The 21,316-nt window shown below is 36.7% G+C and overlaps 1 protein-coding gene across 11 annotated transcripts in view; it reads right to left on the bottom strand.

The window, feature by feature from the left end:
* The window catches only part of Tfdp2 (transcription factor Dp-2), a 163,240-nt gene that overhangs the window by 55,536 nt on the left and 86,388 nt on the right, over positions 1-21,316 (bottom strand). For all 11 annotated transcript variants that reach the window (XM_046431738.2, XM_046431740.2, XM_046431741.2 and 8 more), the window contains one exon: positions 3,839-3,942. In XM_046431738.2, the coding sequence (XP_046287694.1) occupies positions 3,839-3,942 (104 nt within the window). The remainder of the gene's footprint in view (positions 1-3,838; positions 3,943-21,316) is intronic.

Here is a 21,316-nt window from a genome sequence, read left to right as displayed (position 1 = left end):
CAAAATTCTCAAGATTTTCTGCCCTCAAATGTCTAGCTGTATGAGCCTGGGAAATCAAAGTGCTTCCAAAGTACAGTGGTGGGACAGATGCAGGATAGACATTCCCATTCCAAAAAAGGAGACATGGGAAAGAAGAAAGGGATGGTAAGTCTTGACCAACCAGGCAAACACTAAATCGTAGGACTTGAGAACAATTTTCTTTGACTTGATGTCCTGCTCTGCATACATGAGTTTCTAGGGGACTCCATACCCATGGTTCCGATCTGCTGTGTGGCACAGTCCACAATGCAGTTTTCATGGGCTGGAGTCTTCTGCCTGTGGATCTCCTAGGTCAGAGTTGCATGCCATGGCTCTTCCTGGTCTGATCTCAGAATGAATCCCCATGGCTCTACCAGGCACCAGGGGCTCTCTACAATGGTCACACCCCTCAAGTTGTTCTCTGCCTGGGCCCTGGGAGGGTTCTGGAAGCAGCCATGCCTCCACAACTCATGCATTCTGCACTGGGGGGAGTGGCACTATGTGTATACTGCCAGGCTCTTTGCCTGCTCCTTGTGGCATGCACTGCGTGTGGAATGGCTGAGGAGGGCTGTGACAGAAGGGGACAGACTTGAGGCAGTACCAGGCAGTGACTGCCAAGGTCCCCTGAGCCAGGGTAGACAATTTTTTGACATATTTTGTTCCCCAAGCCCTGGCTTGCTAGGCTTGTGATGGGAAAGGCAGCACAGATAATGCTTTCTGGTTCATTCTTCCACTGTCTTGACAGCACCAGGCTTCCACCACCCATACTCACCTCTTTATCAAAAGGTTGTAGGCCACACCTTGGTGTTCTATCCAGAAGAGCCAGAAGAGGTTTTTTTTTTTTTTTTTCCATTCTTTAAAACATGGCCTATTTTAAAATTTTTCCAAATCTTTAAGTTCTGCTCCCCTTCTGATTATCAATCCCACTTATAATTCTTTTTTTATTTTTCTCTTTTCAGATTGTATAATAAGCAGCCAAAAGAAGCAATGCCTTACCCTCAACACTTTGCTGAATATTTAATCTATAGTATGGGGGCACACACCTATAATGCCAGCAGTTTGGGAGGCTGAGGCAGGAGAATTGTAAGTTCAAAGCCAGACTCAGCAACTTAGCAAGACTCTGTCTCAAAATTTAAAAAAAAAAAAAAAAAGGGTTGGGGATGTGGCTCAGTGGTTAAGAGCCCTTGGGTTCGATTCCCAGCACACAAAAAAAAGGATTTCTTCTGCCAAATACCTTATGTTACTGTTCCTAAATTCCTCCTTCCATAAATCTCTAAGGCCATGACCACAATATAATCAAATTCTTGGCCACTTTGTAACAAAAAATGGCCTTTCCTATAGTTTCTAATATCAAGTTCCTGGCTTCAATCTGGGACCTCATCAGAATGGCCTTTACTACCTAATTCTACCAACATTTTGATCACACTGCTCAGATAACTCTAAGCAGACTGAGGCTTTCTCCACAGCTCTCTTCTGGGCCTTCTCCAGAACCACTCTTTACTGTCCATTCATGGCAATACAGTCTTTTGCTAATGTATTTCTCTAAACTCAGCTAACCTCTGCCCACCAAAAGTTACAAAGCCTCTCGCAGAGTTTCAGATATTTATTATGACAGCACCCCATTTCTCACATCTGCTCTAACAAAATACTTTACTAGGTAATTTACAAAATAATAAAAACTTATTTGTCACAGTTCTGGAGAAGAGGAAGTCAGCATATTCAATGTCTGGGGAAGACACAGTGCTTCACAGAATGTACCTGCTTGCTGGGTCCTTATGTGACAGAGGGGGCTGGGGTGTTCCCTTCAATCTCTTTCCAAGGGCACAAATTCCATTCATGAACATAGAGCCCTTGAGACTTGGCCACTACACAGTGGTTCCACCTCTTAACATCACCACAACAGGGATTATTAGGCTTCAACATGAATTTTTAAGGGAGATGTTCAGAACATCGGGATTCTCCCACAATTAGGAAACCAGAGAGAAAGTCTGGAGGGAGACAAATCAAAGCCAATTTTCTTTTGCCAAATCTCTTCTGCTCCTTCTGCCCTTTGCTGTGTTGATCCTGATGTTTATGGTAACTGAGTTAACAGTACACTTGACTACTTACCATTGTCAGAACTGAACTGTGTAAGAGTTTACATGCACACATGTTCAAATTGACAAGGGAAGAAAAGAGGAATTCTAATTTGAGTCAAAGCAGTATCAGTTAAAATACCAAAAAAAAAAAAAAAAAAAGTCTCACAGAAGATTATTGTAAGGGTCAGACTCCTAAAAATCTGACTACATTTAATTTTAGTGAATGTCTTATTAATCTCCTTTATCTCATTTTCACCTACTGTAGTGGCTGGGAAGGGTACTGCTTAACAAATGTTTGAAAATATACCCTGAGCTACCTTGCAATGGGGATACTTATTTGAGCTTTAGGTCTCCAAGACATTTGGAGCTAGATTACATTCTTCACATACTTACAGTAAATTGTGTTTTATCTTTAGCTGGAATTCTGCAGATGATTAACAGTCCTCAACTGACCAAAGAAAATATCATGTCTATAATGTCTTAAAGATTTCTAAAATCATTATGTTTTTTTGTTTGTTTGGGTACTGATGATTAAATCCAGGGGTGCTCTACTGTTGAGCTATATCTACAGCCCTTTTTATTTTGAGTACCGGTCTCCCTAAGTTGGTGAAGGTTTCACTAAAATGCTAAGGCTGGCCTTAAAATTATGATCTTCCTGCCTCAGGCTCCCAAATCTCTGGGATTACAGAGTTGCTAGAATTATAAGTATACTACCACACCCAGCACCATTAAGTATGTTAAAAGATATGTTTGTATAATTAACTTTGCATTAAACACTGTCCACTGTGCTACATATTATGTGTAATTTACTTTTTTTGCTCTATAGAAGAAAAGATGTACATACTGACAATGAAGAATTATTCTTCAAATGTATAATAACTTTTATCTATGGTGGGGAGAGGCCATTTAAATTAGGTATAGTTTTGGAGGATTGAATACATGCATCTCTGTTTATAAATATGGTTTCCTAAAAGTGTTATATACTTAAAGCTCTAGCAGAATTAACAAATATCTTTCGAGAAATAGTTAAATATTTCCTATTTTTCATCTATTATTTCTATTGTGAAAGATGAAAATGAATTGATGTGTTATTTTTCCCCAATTGTCATTTCAAATTCAAAGCTCCAGATATGGATTAAAATACTGGTTAAACATTCAAATTATGAGACTATCTAGTTAAGGAAAAAGATTCTAAGAAAAACAAAAAAGAATAAAGATATCAAACACAACAGATTTCAAATCAATTTAAACAACTAAAGCCAAGAGAAGGCTCACACAGGGGGCAAAGGCTTAATATTATACATCCACAGATTCCATTAGGTGAGAATGCAACATGGAAGAACACAATGCCTTTTTGTCAAGATATAATAAGTTACATTCAGATAAAAACAAAATGGTTTTAAAAAGTGAAAGGGATGACTGAAATTAACTGGAATATTTGATCAAATTTCTTCAGTATAATTATCTTTTTTTTTTTTTGGTACCAGAGATTGAACTCAGAGGCACTCAACCAAGAATCATGTCCCCAGCCCCTTTTGTATTTTATTTAGAGAGAGGTTCCCACTGAGTTGCTTAGTGCCTCTCTTGCTGAGACTGGCTTTGAACTCACGGTCCTCCTGCCTCAACCTCCAAAGCCACTGGGATTACAGGTGTGTGCCACCACACCCAGCTTACAATTATATTTTAAGTTAGTCTTTCCTAAGCAAAGTTTCAATTCAAACAAAGACTGATGAATTTCTTACCATTTGGGGTCCAACATTCACATTTATTGGTCCTAAGGTTTTTGGTAAAATTTTTGTTGGTGAGTTGGCGCTGGAAACTGGAAATGCAACAAATGATATGTTACCTGAAATGATATCAAAACATTAAGTCAGTCTTGCAACATCAAGTCCACTGCTATCCATAAACAGCCTCAGTGGTGAGCCACTTTACTTAAGTAATTTAAAATTACCTTAAGAGCATATTATAAACAAGAAGACTTACTGGAAACCCATAGTATTGTTATAATGAATATATTAGTTCTGATGAATAACTAATCAGTTATGTTTTACAGAAAATCTATAAAATAAATAGTTCCAGTCTATTGGATTTTTAGTCTTTTAGAGGAAAGAAATACTTCGAATACATTAGTACAAATCATAGTTCATACTGAAAGTTGAGAGATCTTTAGCAGACTCAGAGAATAAAAAAAGTATGATGTATCAAAAGTAAAATAAAGATTCAAATTCCTTTACAGTAAAAACATTTATACCAAAAGTGCATATATTTTCAAAATGTCAAATTTTGACAAACACACTTTCATAACAGTAAAGAAAAAAGCCAGGCACAGTGGCACAAGCCTGCAATCTGGGCTACTCAGGAGCCTGAGGCAGGAAGATTCCAAGTTCAAGGTCACCCTGGGTAATTTAGCAAGACTGTCTCAAAACACAGAGGGCAGGGAATATTAGCTCAGTAGTAGAAAGCCCCAGGGTTCAATTTCCAATACCTCAAGTAAAAGCAAAATATATATTTTTTTAAATGATGCTAATTATTGATGCTGCAAACAGTAAAATCTATATTTTTAAGCGATTTCAACACTTTACATTTCAAATTAATATAGCAAAGTGGTAGCCAAAAAAAAAAAAAAAAAATCCCCAAAGTGAAAAGCCAATTTTCTAAACTACAATATCAAATACTAAACTCCTCTGGACAAACTTTAGTTTATCAGTGTTTCTTCTAGAAGATGCCAGTGTAACTGAAGAAAAGGAGCTCACCCAGGAAGTAACCAAAAGAGGACAACACTGAAACCGGGGGAAATGAGCGCTTAGACCAGAACTAGAAAGACATGGTCTTCTCAGTCTCTTCCTAAGATGGCCATGTCCTTACTTTTCCAAAGCTTGACCACACTCCTTAATCTCCTTTTTCACCTTGTAACTCTCAGCAGATTCCTGTACCTCCCATAGGAAGGAAATCAGGCCATCAGGCAAAATTACTGCTTGTAATTTATTATTAGTAGTAGTATTCTATTTCTCTCTGAATGGAAATGTTCCTTGTTCTCATAGAAATGAGGTCTTTTCTCTCTGTTCTATGCTTTATACTGATGGGTGTGACTTCACCCATCAAGGATGCACTCTATCATGAATTTTCAACTATTCCATTAGCTCCTTCCTTCCCTTCAGTTTCTCTCTCTGTTCATTTGATACTATAGATCATTTCCCTCAAATTTCATATTAAAATACAATTCTTCATCTTTCTCATGTCCAATCAGCAAGGCTTAGTACTCAAATCTGCCTCTCCTTCAGATTCTCACTGATACATGACTGAGCAGTGGCATATTATCTTCATCTACACAGTGATGAAATTTAGAAAACAACCTTCACTCAACCCTTTCTTCTTTCAAATGACCACCACATTCTATTTGTTATCTCCTTACTCTGGTTCCTTTATGCTGCTGGAACTTGTTTAATCTGGAACTTCATAGTATATGGTTTGGATATAGCAACCCTCCAACACAGTGGTTCACAAACCCTGGCTGTGATCCCACTAGACAAGCAATAACCAATGCCTATGCTCGGGATCTGAGGTGAACTTGGGCATGAAACTGGTAAAGTTCTCCAGATGATTCCAACGTGCAGTCAGGGCTGAGCACCAATGCTCTCACTGGATATCCTACCTCAAGCAGTCTTCCTTACCACCCAACACATCTCTAACAAGCCAGTCTTTCAACTGGCAAAACTGTTCTGATACTCTACTAACTCAAGGTCTTCAAAGACTCTACACTTCCTAAATACCTCTAAAGGCTCCTAAAAATGACACAAAAGCTCCAGTCAAAGATTTCAGCCCTGTCTCTTTCCCAGCTTCACCTTCAGCTACTCCCTTCACATGCACCCTGCACTTCAATCAGATCAAACACCATGCAATTCCACCAAGGCCTCCAGACAACCTCCTAGCTTTGGAGTACAACTTTCCCTCTGCTGGGAAGACCCTTTCTGCTAGTCAATGACTGTGAGCACTTCAAGCTAAATATACAACTGTCCCTTGATATCTGTGGGGGCGAAAGGCTCCAGGACCCCCACCTGCACCCCATGGATACCAAAATCTATGGTGCTCAAGTCTCTTTTATAAAAAGGCACAGTAATCGCATTTAACCTGCCCATACCCTCCGGTATACATTAAATCATCTCTCGATCGTGCACAATGCCTAATACAACGGAAATGCTATGCAAATACTTGTTGTACTATATTATATAGGAAATGATGGCAATTTTAAAAGGTCTGTACATATTCAGTATAGACCTTTTTATTTTTTCCAAATATTTTCAGTTCATTGTTAGTTGAACCTGTGGATACAGAGGGTCGACTATATTTCATATCATTTTCTGGGAGATTATTATGTCTGTTCCATAGTCTGTTCCACAGCTTCCTGGCTCCCAACACACACACACACACACACACACACACGCATAAAATTTTAAAAAATTAAAAATTCATATAAATATATATAATATGTATAAATGTCAATGCTTAAGACAACAGCGTGAAATAGATTCTATTAGAGAGGTTGAGAGACATTAGATCATTTGTTACAAGATCCCACAACTTGTGAACATCATGGTTCCACCTCAAAATTCCATCTCCACCTTCTCCTTAAAAGCTGTCCCCAGCCTCTGTGGCCTAGGTCCTGGAGGTCCCTCTTCAGGCTTCTCATAAAACCCACTGCTTATTTGCAGATCTCCTGTCAGTGGGCTAGGTTTCTAAGCTTGGTATCCCAGCACCTAGTTTAGTCCCTCACACAAAATAGGTGCATAAAAGTTTAAAAACTATTTGATCAGCATAGTTTGGAATGACTACCTTTCCTAATCTGGATGCCAAAATTCTTGTAATGCTGTCCACATCAAACACTTCGTTGTTTTTCTCAATAGAAATCATAACTCGGAGTTTGAAATCAACTAAAATGCTACGTCCTTAATTTTATTTTAAAAACATGACTGAATACCTGGTATTAGCAAATAAAGATTCCCTGTAGTGTAACTGTGCAACCGAATTTTTTTTCATAAAAAGTGTATCTTATCATTTGCTAAAGATTTTTAAGGTTATTATTAAAACTCCCCCCAAAATGGTATTCATCTGTTGAAGAACCCACATAAGTGGAAAATAATAATCTGTGAGTCTGATGGGAGTAACTGCAGTTATGGCATTGAGAGACATGAGCCCCAAACTTGATTCCAGGCAGATCCACCACAGATCCCTGTAGGGAAGAATAAAGCCCTGAAAAGGTGTAGCCCTCAGCTGCTAGTTTTTAAGTGAACCTACTGCTTCTGAGTGTTTAAGATGAGATCATCTCTGCTACACTACATCAGAAGCAAAAGTAAAAACTTGCAAAAAGAATGAAGAAGAAACACAAAAAAATAAGTAAGGTTACGGAACAGACTGATCCTACTTAAACCGACACTAAAAGAAAACAAAGACTATAAATTTTTAGATAAAATAAAAAGCATTAAATCCAGAACTGAAAAGGAAAAGCATTAGTCCAGTTAATACCAAAAGAATTTAGAGAAAACTTAACAAATTTGACAAACTGATTCTAAAGCATATGTGAAAGAGTAAAGGCAGAGAACGGCCAAGGAAAATTTTTAAAGGAATAACGGGGCAGAGATGAACTTCAGCCAACCAAATCTCAAAAGGATTACAAAGTTACAGTAATTGAAATAATGTGGTACTGTCAAAGCAGATAAAGGAACTGACAAAACAAACTGAAGTCCAGAAATTACTCCATTCACATATGAAAAATTTATATGTAGTAAATTAATATCTCAAACTGATGAAGAAAGAGCAAATTACTAGGACAAGATATTGTCCATGTGGACAAAAGAAACTTCAGGTTTCAGTTTCTCACCTTTTTACAAAAATAATTTGATTTTAATAAAAATATCAAAAGCCATAAAAGCATTTGAAGAAAGACATATAGTATTTTTATAATTTGGGGATAAGGATGTTATAGAATTTAGAAATAGTAAAAGATTGATATATTGATCACTTTAAAACAAAAGTTTTGCCAGGCTAAGTGTAATCCCAGAGGCTCAGGAGGCTGAGGCAGAAGGATTGTGAGTTCAAAGCCAGCCTTAGCAAAAGCAAGGCAGTAAGGGCTGGGGTTGTAGCTCAGTGGTAGCATGCTTGCCTAGCATGTGTGAGGCACTGGGTTCAATCCTCAGCACCACATATAAAAATCAATAAATAAAATAAAGGCATAAAAATACAATAACATTATTTAAAAAAAAAAAAAAAAGCAAGGCACTAAGCAACTCAATGAGACCCTGTCTCTAAATAAAATACAAAATTGGACTAGAGATATGGCTCAGTGGTCGAGCATCCCTGAGTTCAATCCCTGGTTCCCCAAAAATAAAAAGGTTTCTATATAGCAAAGAACCAACAGACTTCAATAAAGATGGTCAAGCTGGTAAAGAAATTTGCGATTCATATATCATTACTATCCCTTAAAAATTATTATTATCCTTTAAAAAATTATTTAACCTATCCTTATAAATCAGTAAGAAAAAGACAATAATCCAACATGAGAATATCTCAGTACACAAAGAAATACAGCGCCAGCGATGGCATAAGAGGTGCTCAACTTTACTCAGAAGGACACATTTAAATAGGTGACAAACACCCAGTCACCTGAAACTTTAGCCTGTTGCAAGAGGTCAACCAAATCAAGTTCAAACAATTTTTCCTAATGTACTTGGCCTTAATTCATAACCCCTTTGCAGCAGAAGCCTGACACTGCCCCAAAACTAATTCCTGGCACTCGGTATATTTATTAAAAACAAAAATTTTAAGAGTTGCCTGGATTTTAGTTCTGAAATTTTCCTTAATTAACTAAATGAGATCAACCACCTGGGGAGTGACTAAAAAACACACCAAATCTCAACACAGGCACACAACTTGGCACAAATTCTATTTCAATTTCTTGAGTATCTGGAATCTTTTCGTTTTCCATTAAAATTATCTAGACACCAAAGAGTTCTTTCTCTCAAAAATGTTTAAAAGGTTCAAGTTATAGTTTATCACCTTGACTATGTCCTAAAATAAAACAATTCAGTAAATAATTTTGTCTGTATAATGCCAGTATAAATTACTCTTTCACAGCACTGACTTTCTGAAAAAGATGATGATGATGATGATGATGATGATGATGATGATGATGATGGTGGTGGTGATTTGTCTTAATTAGGGCTAGGAAAAACCTTCAGTGAAACCTTTATCACATCCTCCTAAAGTAACTAAGTTAGTAACTCAGTGTAGGTAAGAATATGCTTTTTGATGGGCTCATAAATCTCTCAAATTAGAAGTAGTGGGCTGTCCCATATGTACAGGTCCAGCTTCACAGCACAAGCTAACTCACAGCCCCAAATAACAGTTTAAAATCATCTAGACTGTGGTAGTATGTTCCTCAAACTCACAGAGCTCTGGACTATCAATTCTACTGTGTGTAAATTATATCTTAATTTTTAAAATAATGAGAAAAGTGACCTAGGTAAATTCATATCTATCAGTAAGATACCAATTACAGATTATGCCATCCTCTTGTTTTTCCTCGTCCGTTACCTCAGCTGGTACTTTCTAAATAAACAGTTCATTTACTTGTCTAAATTACATCTCTCATTACAGTCATTATTATTGTATTTTATTTAGTATATATTTATCTTATTCTTTATATTTACTTTTTGGTACCAAGATTGAACCCAGGGGTACTTAACCACTAAGTCACATCCCGAACTCTTTTAATTTTTTATTTTGAAATAGGGTCTTGCTAAGTTGCTTAAGGTCTCAATAAACTGGTGAGGCTGGCCTGGAAGCAATCCTCCTGCCTCAGCCTTCCCAGTCACTGGGATTACAGGTGTGTCCCTTTCAAAAGTTTTCTGTACCACTGCAACCTTTCTTCCTCTGATACAAAATTCTCATTAACACATAAAACATGGATTATTTCTTTCATCTCAAAAAACAAAACTTTTCTTGACCATGCATAGTGCTCCAGCTACCAACTCATTCTTACTGCTCTCTACAACGAAACTACTCACAAAATGACATTCGTGACATTTCCACTTCTCCACTTCTAAGTTTCTCGTGAATCCCTTCCCATTTCCCTCTATAATTCCACTGAATAAGCTCTTGTCAAGATCATCCCCATGTTGCTGGACCTAATGGTCAAGTCTCAGCTTTTACCTTGATCACATTCTCTATGTGGCATGCAAGCCACCAACCCCTCTTGGTTCTCCTGCTAACCCACTGGCTCTGTTCTTTCTCATCTTGGTTGCTGGTTCCTCTTCTCCTTAAGTTCAGTCTTCCAACCTTTCCTGTCAAACTTTCCTCACTGGATGAGATCATTTACATCTCAGGGTTTTAGATACACTGAAAACTCCCATTATATTTCTCTGGAGTAAACCTCCATCCTGAACTTCAGATTCACATATCCAGTTGTCTTCTCATATTTGCATTGAGGTCAAAAGATACCTCTAATTTAACACATCCAAAATCTAGCCCTTGAACACCCCTCTACCTTCCCCTACACAGTCCATCCAAAAATGTCTTCTTCCACCTCTCTCTTCTTCTCAGGAAACATCAACTCTGTTCTTTGACTGTGCGTATCAAAAAGATCATGTTTCCTCCTCTTTCTCTCATATCCCACATTCAAACCATTAATGAATCCTGTTGGCTCTATCTTCAAAACACACCTTGAGCACACCATTTCCCACAGACTCCATACTACCACTCTGGTCAAAGGCTCTGGGTAAACTATTGCGATAACTCCCTGATTCACCTCCTGCTTGTGCACATTCTCACCCACAACTCTTGTTTCCATGCTAATACAATAGTCTCTGACACATAAGACTACTGCGCACTTGAAATGCAGTTAGTGTAACTGAAGAACCTAAATTTTAAACTTATTTAATTTTATTACTTTAAATTTTAAGACTAAAGCAAAAGTATTTTTCCACTAAACACAACTTACCTGTTTTGGTAGTATTATATTTCACTTCACTGTTGAAGATTTAGTCATCTAAATTGTGATGTGCTCTAAGTGTAAAATATACATCAGATTTTGAAGACAAGACAAAAAAACTATATATAAAACTATAATAATTACTATCAGTAATAACATTAATATTAATAAAAGTAATTTAAAAAATTAAAAAAATAAAAAATAATAATAATGTAGCACTAACAATAATGAATAACATTAATAATGTTTACATAGATTTCTTGTTAAATGATAATGTCTTGGGAAAATGGCTTGGCAAATGTTTGGGTCAATCAGAATCTATTCTTCTCAAAATAAAAAATAAAAAGGGCTGGGGATATAGTTCCAGGTAAAGTGTCCCTGGGTTAAATGCCCAGGACCAAAAAATAAAATAATAATAATAATCTATCCTTAAAATTAATTTTATGTGTACCTTTTTACTTTTCAAAATGTGACTACAAAAAAAATTTAGAATTATGGCCTGGGTGTGGTGGTGCATGCCTGTAATCCCAGCAACTCAGGAGGCTGGGGCAGAAGGATTCCAGGTTCAAGCCTCAGCAATTTAGCAAGACGAAGTTCAGCAACTCAGCAAGACCCAGTCTCAAAATAAAAAATTAAAAAAGGACTAGGATTGTAGCTCAGTAAAAGTGCCCCTGGATTCAATCCCCAATGCAACAAAGGAAGAAAATTAAACAAAGAGGGAGGTAGAGAGAGAGGAAGAGGAGAGGAGGGGAGGGAAAGGAAAAGAAAACAAAATTTGGAACTATATCAGTGGCTCACATTATCCTACTGAACAGTACTGTTCACCCTCCATGCAGCAACCAAGAGTGACCCTACCTGGGCTGGGGCTGGGCTCAGCCGTGGAGCGCTTGCCTCCCACACGTGAGGCACTGGGTTTGATCCTCAGCACCACATAAAAATTAATAAATAAAATAAAGGTATAGTGTCCCTCTACAACTAAAAAATAAATAAAAATAAAAAAGAGTGATCCTACCTATGGCATAAGTCCTTATGATGGTTTACAAAGCCCCATGTCATCTGTAGGCCTCCTTTCTAACCTGTCACCTGTCAATTTCCCCTATGTCCTTCAGGTTTCCTCTCCAGATCCTACATGACTTATTGCTACTTCAAGAACAGGCTCAGTTGTCAAGACACCAGAGATGTCTGACCACCGTATAATAAGCCCTTCCTAATAATTTACAAAGCTTTATTTTTTACCACACCACTTAAGTTATATATTTATATTTACTTGCTCATATAATTATTATCTGCCTATATCCCAATCATTCTCACAATGTTAAAAATTTCACAAGGTCATGGACCTTCTTGTCATCTCATTTACTGCTTTGACTCCAGCATCTGCCTAGCATATAGCAGAGCCCAATGTGTACTTCTGAATGAATGAATGAATACACAAATGTCTGTGTGTAAGCATATGATACAAACTCAAGAAACAAGAGTGTACAGTGAAAACTAAATCTTCTATTTCCAACCACCACCAACACTTTCCTGCCTTATTAAGAGCTACTGGTGGGCTGGGATTGTGGCCCAGTGGTAGAGCGCTTGCCTGGCACAAGTGAGGTATTGGGTTCTATTCTTAGTACCACATAATAAATAAAATGAAGTTATGATGTCCACCTACAATTAAAAATATTTTTAAAAAAGAACTACTAGGGGCTGAGATTGTGGCTCAGGGTAGAGCACTTGCCTAGCACGTGTGAGACCCTGGGTTTGATTCTCAGCACCACATAAAAATAAATAAATAAAATAAAGATATTGTTTCCAACTACAACTAAAAAATAAACTGGTGTCAGTTCATATATAAGCTTCCAGAAATACTCCAGGTACACACAAACATATGTCCAAAGACACCCTTTTTCTTTTTTTGGTAGAGAGGAGTACTGGGATTTAACCCAGATGTACTTTATCACAGAGCCACATCCACAACTCTTTTTCTTTTTTTTTTGAGGTAGGGTGTCATTAAGTTGCTTAAGGCCACACTAAGTTGCTAAAGTTGGCCTTGATGAGATCCTCCTGTCTCAGCCTCCCCAGCCACTGGGATTATAGGCTTGCACCATCACACCCAGCAAAAATATCCTCCTTTTTTCCACACACATGGTTGAATACTATATAAATTTGCATGTTGCTTTTCTGGCAATACTGTGTATCATAGATGTCTTTCCATAACTGTATACATATTACTGCCTCATTATTTATTCAGATACTAGATAGTATTCTCTTAGTTCTATTAGTCTACTTACTGAACCCTTCGTAATTAAAGGTTTTTAGTACTAAGGAAACTGCTGGAGTGACATACACATGTCTTTACCCACATTAGTTACACCAACTGGTTGTACCAATTTACCCTCCTTTTAGAAATGGATGACAGTGTCCATTTCCACATATCCTCATCAATTTAACATATTATCATACATTTGGGGGTTATTTTTTGTGTTAAAAAATTATACATTTGGGTCTTATGCATCAGTTGATTTAGCTATACCTGCGGCAAATATTTTTCCCAATTTGCTTTAATATATAATTCTTTGCATATTTTATTAGAAAGCAGTCGATTTTATACATCTTTTTGCTTGTGACCTTTGTGTCAAACTTAAAAAGGGAGATGTTTAATATAAAAACAAAGGAGGTCAGAGCAACTGCAGGCTTATTTATTTATTTTTGATCCCCAACCTAGAAGCACATATTATATTAGGACTTTTTTTTTTTTTTTTTTTTTTTGGTACCAGGGATTGAATTTTTTTTTTTTGGTACCAGGGCACTCCAGCCCTATTTTGTATTTAGAGACAGGGTCTCATTGAATTGCTTAACACCTCATTTTTTCTGAGGCTGGCTTTGAATTCACAATCCTTCGGTCCCAGTCTTCCAAGCCTCTGGGATTACAGACGTGCACCACCATGCCCGGCCCAGGACATGTTTTATTTTACTTTGAGGTTTTTTAATTTCCAGTAGTAAATACTATTTTTACAAATTATCATTAGTTAGTACACACACTAAGATTTATTAAGCATCCCCTATGTTTTCTTATAATATTTTAATGTCTTCACTTAATATTATAAATCCTTGTCATGGAATTTACTCCCCAGTCTAGGGACTGAACCCAGAAGTGCGCTATTACTGCTATATCCCTAGCCCTTTTTATTTTTTAATTTGGATTTCTCTCACGAAGTTGCCCAGGCAGCGTCAAAAATTTGTAGTCCTCCTGCCTCAGCCTCTCAAGTAACTGGGATTACAGGCTGGCTTATAGTTCGTTATTTCTAATGAATAATTCACTCCCCATGCTGATATGAAATGCTCCTTGAGTTTACTTATTTGGATCAATTTATTGATTTTCTATTTAGCTCCACTCATCTGCCTAATTCATATGCCAGTACCACTTGGTTTTATTTCATTCATTATTAACATTTCTACCACAGAATGAGTCAGAAAAAGAAAGTTCAAGCACTTTTCCTTCCTTTACTACCCTTTTAACTACTATCTGTTAATAATTGTTGTAAAGGACATCAATTAGTTTCAAATACAGTACTAAGGAGGTCAGGTCACAAGTCAATTCTGGTATGGTCAATTTGTTCTGTGAAGAGAAAAGATTCCATAACCTTAAGACTGCATTTCTAATTCCAGCCAGCCATTTAGAAAGCAATGTGTATGTCTCTGAAAACAAAGTAGACTAGAGAGAAAGGACATAGATATAGTTCAGGGGAGATCAATCACTTTCATTTAAAAAATAACTCAGTTCATATAATTCAATAGGACTATCTTCATAACTGAAACAGATGCTAATTACTCAAAATGGATTTGAAAAGAAAGTGAATCCAAAATGGACACACCAAAGCTGTGAGATAAGTAAGATACAGTATATTCTTGTGTAATATTCACTCATGGGGTGGGAATAAAGGTAAATACATAGTTATTCTAGCTTCCTTCATTTTTATGTTTAGATATATTCCAAAATCATCTTCTTAGAAGATAGTTTTCATGGCATTTACTAAATAGTATAGCTATAATACACATTACCTATCAGCACATTTATCACTCTGTGCTCTATTTTGTTGCTTTTTTGTTTTCTTTTTGCAAAAAGTCAGGACTGAACCCAGGGCTTCAAGCACGCTAGCCAAGTGCTCTACCAGCCTATTTTGTAACATTTGTACTCAACATGTTCATCAAACTTCTAGGATTAAACCTACATGCAATCATCATTATTATATTTTGATCTTGAGTAATCACAATAGCACCATAATTAAGAGGGGGTAAGAAAATGAAGATCAAAGTTCATAGTATCTCCAGGCATTGTGATTAAAGTGACCTTTGGAACCTCCCCCTCAGTGTACAGTTTCAAAATGGAAATCAAGCATCCTAAGGATAGAAGATCTGAAAGGTCGTCCTACACGTCAAAACCATGGAAGCAAAAGCCTGGGTGTTTTTGCAGCTGTTGCAGTACAGGAAGCGCTCAAGATTCCCCCAAATGGGGCCACTGTTGAGGCTGGATCTGGAATGTCCTCCAGGGCTCAGGTGTGGAAGGCTTGATCCCTAATACCGGAATATTCAGAGGTGGGGCTTTGGAGAAGCAGATCTTGAGGGCTCTGATTCATCAATAGATTGATCTACTGGGGGGTTTTATCACTGAACAAACTATTGGGAGATGGTGGAAACTGTAGAAGGTGGGGCCTAGCAGGAGGAAGCAGGTCCCTGGGGCCTGAGTACCTCTTGTTCCAAGCCACTGGTGGCACACTCTGCTTTTCTGGCTGCCACGAGGTAAGCAGCTCTGCTCTGCAGTGCTCTCTGTCATCAAGTTCTGCCTCAACGCAGGTCCAGACACAAAGGAGCCAAGTGAACACATAATAAAACTTTGGAGTCCGTGATCTTTCCTCCTCTAAGCTGACTTTCTCAGGTGTGTTGTCAGTGGTGGAAAGTTAACTAACATAGCTACCCAGCCAGAACCTACCTGTCCATGAACCAAGGAAAGGACCCTTAAAAGGCCCTAATACGTAGCAGCTCTGTAGCTCAAAGGTCACACTTCCTCAGGGCTGGGGTTGTAGCTCAGTGGTAGAGTGCTTGCCTGGTATGTGTGAGGCACTGGGTTCGATTCTTAGCATCGCATATAAATAAATTAAAAATAAAGGTTCATTGACAACTAAAAATATTTTTTAAAAAGGTCATACTTCCTCAAGGGATCCACACATTTTATTTCAAACTTTCTTATATACCTACTTTTCATAAAAAGACCCCATCTGTTCTTTTAGCTTTGGTAAGCAATTTTCCTTGAAGGATATCTTTTAAAATTACTATCTAGCTCCCCTTTTCTCTTGTATCTACAGCCATAAATGTTCTGGATGCTTCAGTTTGAAGAGAGAAAAAGTTCTTTATCTTCTCACATGCCAAGATTTAAACAGTGCTTCTTCATTTCTTAAGCAAATTTCTTAATTCAAGCTATGGTGTTTGGACTATTTTAACTGGGTTCATTTAGTTCATTAGACCTCAAAGCTAAAATACCTTAGAAGTAATTTAGTCCCTCCTCACTAAATCTCTTTCGAGAACAATCTCTCTCTCTCTCTCTCTCTCTCTCTCTCTCTCTCTCTTTGTATGTATGTGTGTATACATATGCATACACAAACTTTTTTTCAACATTTAGTTATAGACCTTCATTCATTGACTGCAGGAGAACATCAACATTCTAATTAAGGTGTTTTTAAAGTATCACAAATGGTATAATGAATTCTGTTATGTATAATTATAATGCACCAATGAGGGCTGGGGTTGTGGCTCAGTAGTAGAGCGCTCGCCTCGCATGCACGAGGCACGGGGTTCGATACTCAGCACCACATAAATGTAAAATGAAGATATTGTGTCCACCTAAAACTAAAAAATAAATATTTTTTTAAAATAATGCACCAATAAATAATAAATTAAAATAAGAAAATAAAAGTATCTAGAAAAACAATAGCAGGGGCACATTAATGCAGGAGAATTTAGCCAATATGCCTCAGAGCTTCAAATTTTGATCTGGAAACAAAATTTGCTATCTACTCACTGCTTTCTTTTACATCTAATTTGAATTGTCTACTTTCTCCCATCTAGGGGTGGGGGTGTGAGGGGGTGATATAGTGGTAACTCTGCTAGCACTTTTTGGCAACCCCAATGATCAGAGAGTAACATTCCACTGTATTAAGTATGATGGTTTTGCAATTGTGACTGTGGTTTGCTAAGTACATTTGTGGTACTGTGGATTATGACACTTTTTTTTTTGTTGTTATTATTGTTACCTTGTTCAGTCAAGGAAATCTTTTAATTCTTAATTTTCTCATTTCTCTTCCATTTGCCTAATTAAAATTTCCTATTTTTGGACAACATATCTTCTGATTAATAGTTTAGTAAGTTTACTATATGCCCTCAAACAATTTGGTTCTTCCACTGCTTTGGAGCCAATTCTTCCCAAGCATGCCTGGTCACAGCATGCACTGAAAGGCGTAAGGCCTCCCATATTCAAAATACATGCTGCCAGGCTCCATGGCAGACGCCTCAAGAATCAGAAACTAGGTGGAAATTCATATTGCTAACAAGTGCCTCACATGATTTTTGTAATCAGCAAGACTGCTTCAAATTCTGTTTTTCTTGGTTTAAATTGAGGAATTTATTAGAGTATAAGTAGACTTTTTCTACTACACTGAACTTACTTTTCATTTTAAAAAGAGAAAGGGCTCTCTTCAATCTCTTCTACAGATGTCCTAATTTCTCCCTTTCCATCCCTCCAACTCCTGCAGTGCAGTGGACTGAACCTGGGGCCTCACATGTGCTAGGCAGCTGTCTATCACTGAGCTACATCCCTAGCCAGATGTTGTCTTTTCTTAATGTTTAGTCCATTTTCAACCTCTACTTTTAGCTCTGTCACCATAGCCAATACACCCACCAGATGGCAAGTACACATTGTTTACAGGCCTAGTAAAAGAGAACAAGAAGAAAGCAGCACATTTTTATCTCACAGTAACAGACACTGAGTGGCTGGAATAGATCAAGGGAGCTGGGCGCAACCACAGGATCAGAATTTATGAGTATTAAAGAGTGCTTAATTAGAAGTCATTCCCATGAAGAAACTCTCAACCCATTCTTAGATGGTAAACAGGCAGTATTAATGAATACATCATTTTAAATTTATAGTCAAGTGAGATACTCTTCTAGTATATATAAAAGGTGACAATGACTACAAACAGATCTTAAAAAGTTGGAGATTCTTAAGTAAGTGTGAAACTTTAGAATACACACACATAGACCAAGGAATATCCATGAATTAAAGAGGTTCAAAACCGTTCTTTTCCATAGAAAATTTAAAAAGAGGATTACTTGTACATTACCAAACTAAGTACAAGTAGCTCATTCAAAATTGCAGTAAGGTATTGATGTTCTATTTGTGATGCTACCTAAATTTTAAAAAAGATGATGAATAGCAAGGAATCTTAGTTAGATATCCATGTCAGCCAAACCTTCTTGTATTAAAAATTAATCCACTAAAAGATTTTTACAAGCGTTTAGTTTTTTTTGTTTTTTGTTTTTAATAAATAAGCTCTGTGTCTACCAGGCAAAAAGTGCTCAGTTACTGTTTTGTTGTTGTTTTGCCCATTTTTGTCACACAAACTGTCAAGAGAGTTGTCAAATTTTCACCACAGGTAAGCAAAGTGCCAAAACCAAATTTCCCTATTGATGGTCTCCAGCCTTGGAGCTACCATCTAAAAATTTAATAGAAAACTGGTTGCTTGAAACCTGAGAGAAAGAAACAATGTTCTTACACAATAGGTTCCTGGACCTGTGCAAAACCAGCTAACTAGGCCTGGGGTTGTGGCCCAGTGGTGGAGCGCTTGCCTAGCATGCATGAGGTTCGATCCTCAGTACCATACAAAATAAATAAACATATTGTGTTTATCTACAACTAAAAAAATGTATTTTGAAAAATGCTAACTGATAATATAGCCGAAGTACTGTATTCAAACTGTTTTGCCTACTCCTGAACAATGCAAAGCAGTTTCTTTTTGTTGTTGTTATTGTTTTCAGAAAAATACAGGCATCAAGCAAATCTTCCCTCTTATTCCCACTCTGAAGATGAAAAATGTCTAAGTAGTCATTAATTATTTCTAATTGCATATGTATATGTAAGGCAGAGAGAACATCAACATGCTGCTCTGCAAGTTTCTGACTTGCAGACAATGAATAGGTTAGACACAGATTCCCAAAAGATCTGAGTTTTGTGCTCAAGTATTCACATACAAAGGAAGACTCACAGGTACCTCGCTCCTGAAATCTTCTTTCATTATATATTTTAAATAGTGATATCAATTGTAATAGAAAGTATCTATTAAAATTAGTTATTTAGGAATTACCTCTCCATAGTAGCTGAATTATGAAATGTTTTTGTTTTGTTTTTTCTTCAGATACTGCTGACCCATTTCTAGGTATCAACTTGCTTGCTTGGTTTCTCATATAGAGAGTAGAAATTCACAGTATAATAGAAATTGGTTTGTCACATAAGACATATATCTACACTATAATAAAAATGCACGCATGTTTGTTTTTCCACCATAATCTGAATACACACAATGATTCCATGATCATTTACATCAAAAGAGATAGTGGGAATTTATTTTAAAATAATTGGAACTGACTTGTTCATAATTTTGATACTTTCTTAATTTGAAGGATTAATAGACCCAACTGTTTCTGTATTGCTATGGCTGGTGTTCTGTCTTCCTTGATAAGTTACTTCTGTCCTGTTTACATTTATAATAGAAATGACACACATTTTTGATAACTACAAACCATGATGCTATCATAGTTACATATCCTACTTGGGGTTATCAATTTTTTTAAGGCTGTCTATTCCATCAAAATTTACATTCTTTGGTCAAAATTGTAAAAGTTTTTACTTGAGTCAAATGTAAAAATTCCTTTTAAACTACACATAAGCTATTTTGCTTCTCTTAGGAAAGAAACTAAATTGCTACATGTTGCTATTCCTTAAAAAAGCAAAATGTACATAGATTTAGAATCTTAAATCTTAGAGCCAAAGAAATTTTTAATAATTGCTTGACAGTTGATGTCTTTTGCAGTCTTTTTAGACCAATTAAATATTTAGAAAACTGTATAATATTTGACCCATACAATTTTAACTATATCTTGAAGAATATTTTTGGCTGGTGTATTTCGCTACTAATTTTACAGTGAGATGTGGCAGGAATGTAATAGAGACCTAATGTGCATGATCTGAGGTTCAGCACTGATTTTTCAAGAGCTAACTTCAAGAAATGCATAAAGTTGCAATGTGTATAAATGCAAACTGTACAAGAGCACAGCACTTCTCTTTGTGTCACTTGTAAAAGGAGACGATTTTAATTTACTCATTATGAATTCCACACATTCAAAAGCTATTTCTTAAAAATTCTGACTGCTTTCATTACACACACATTGCTTCCAACTCTTCTCTCCTGCTCTTTCCAAAATCCCCCTTTCTATCAGCAACCAATCTAAGCTTATAATCTTTCTTTTTAGAGGCAAACTACAATGTATCATTTCAGTTACACCCAAAATATTTCTCCCACATTTCTTATTTGAAGGTCTTTGGGACAAGTCTCATATTTTCCATAGAAAAGGAAATGATCTATTAATGTATGCAACTGACGTTTCATAATTCAATTTCATTTTAAGCATCTGTACCTACTGTATAATTACAAAGACTTTGCAACCTATTTCCTATCTATTTACATGGCCTAGGTTTTTAAAAAATATTAAATGATCTAATGATCCACTTTTCCACAACTTAAATGCACCAAAATTAACTTTCTGACATTTTCATTATACACGATTTTGAAGATTTTTTAAAAGCCTCTTTCTGTTTATCTAATGCTGAGTTTGAAATTCAGAACATAAAAGAATAAATTAAAAATAATTTCTAAATGGCTGTTTTATTTATTCACTGATTAAGTCAGATTTATCTCTCACACACACCCATTCCAGCTATTGCCAGTTTTGAATGAAACAACCTCAATTGTAACAGAAGAAACATCTGTTGCTTTTTTCTTCACCAGGGCTTTCCTAACTGAAAGAAAGGCTCTCCGCCTGACCTCCTCTCCCACTCTCCCTCCCCACCCACACCAAGTTCCTTACAACTTTAAGTAAATGCATTATTTAAAACATTATTGCATCTATTAAAAATGTTACA

The sequence above is a fragment of the Marmota monax genome, unplaced genomic scaffold (assembly GCF_021218885.2).
Source record: "Marmota monax isolate L192 unplaced genomic scaffold, Marmota_monax_Labrador192_F-V1.1 WCK01_AAM20220418_F8-fsc00022, whole genome shotgun sequence".
Classification (NCBI taxonomy): Eukaryota; Metazoa; Chordata; class Mammalia; order Rodentia; family Sciuridae; genus Marmota; species Marmota monax.
Note: the sequence above shows the minus strand (reverse complement) of the source record. Positions and strands in the feature narration are given on the sequence as shown.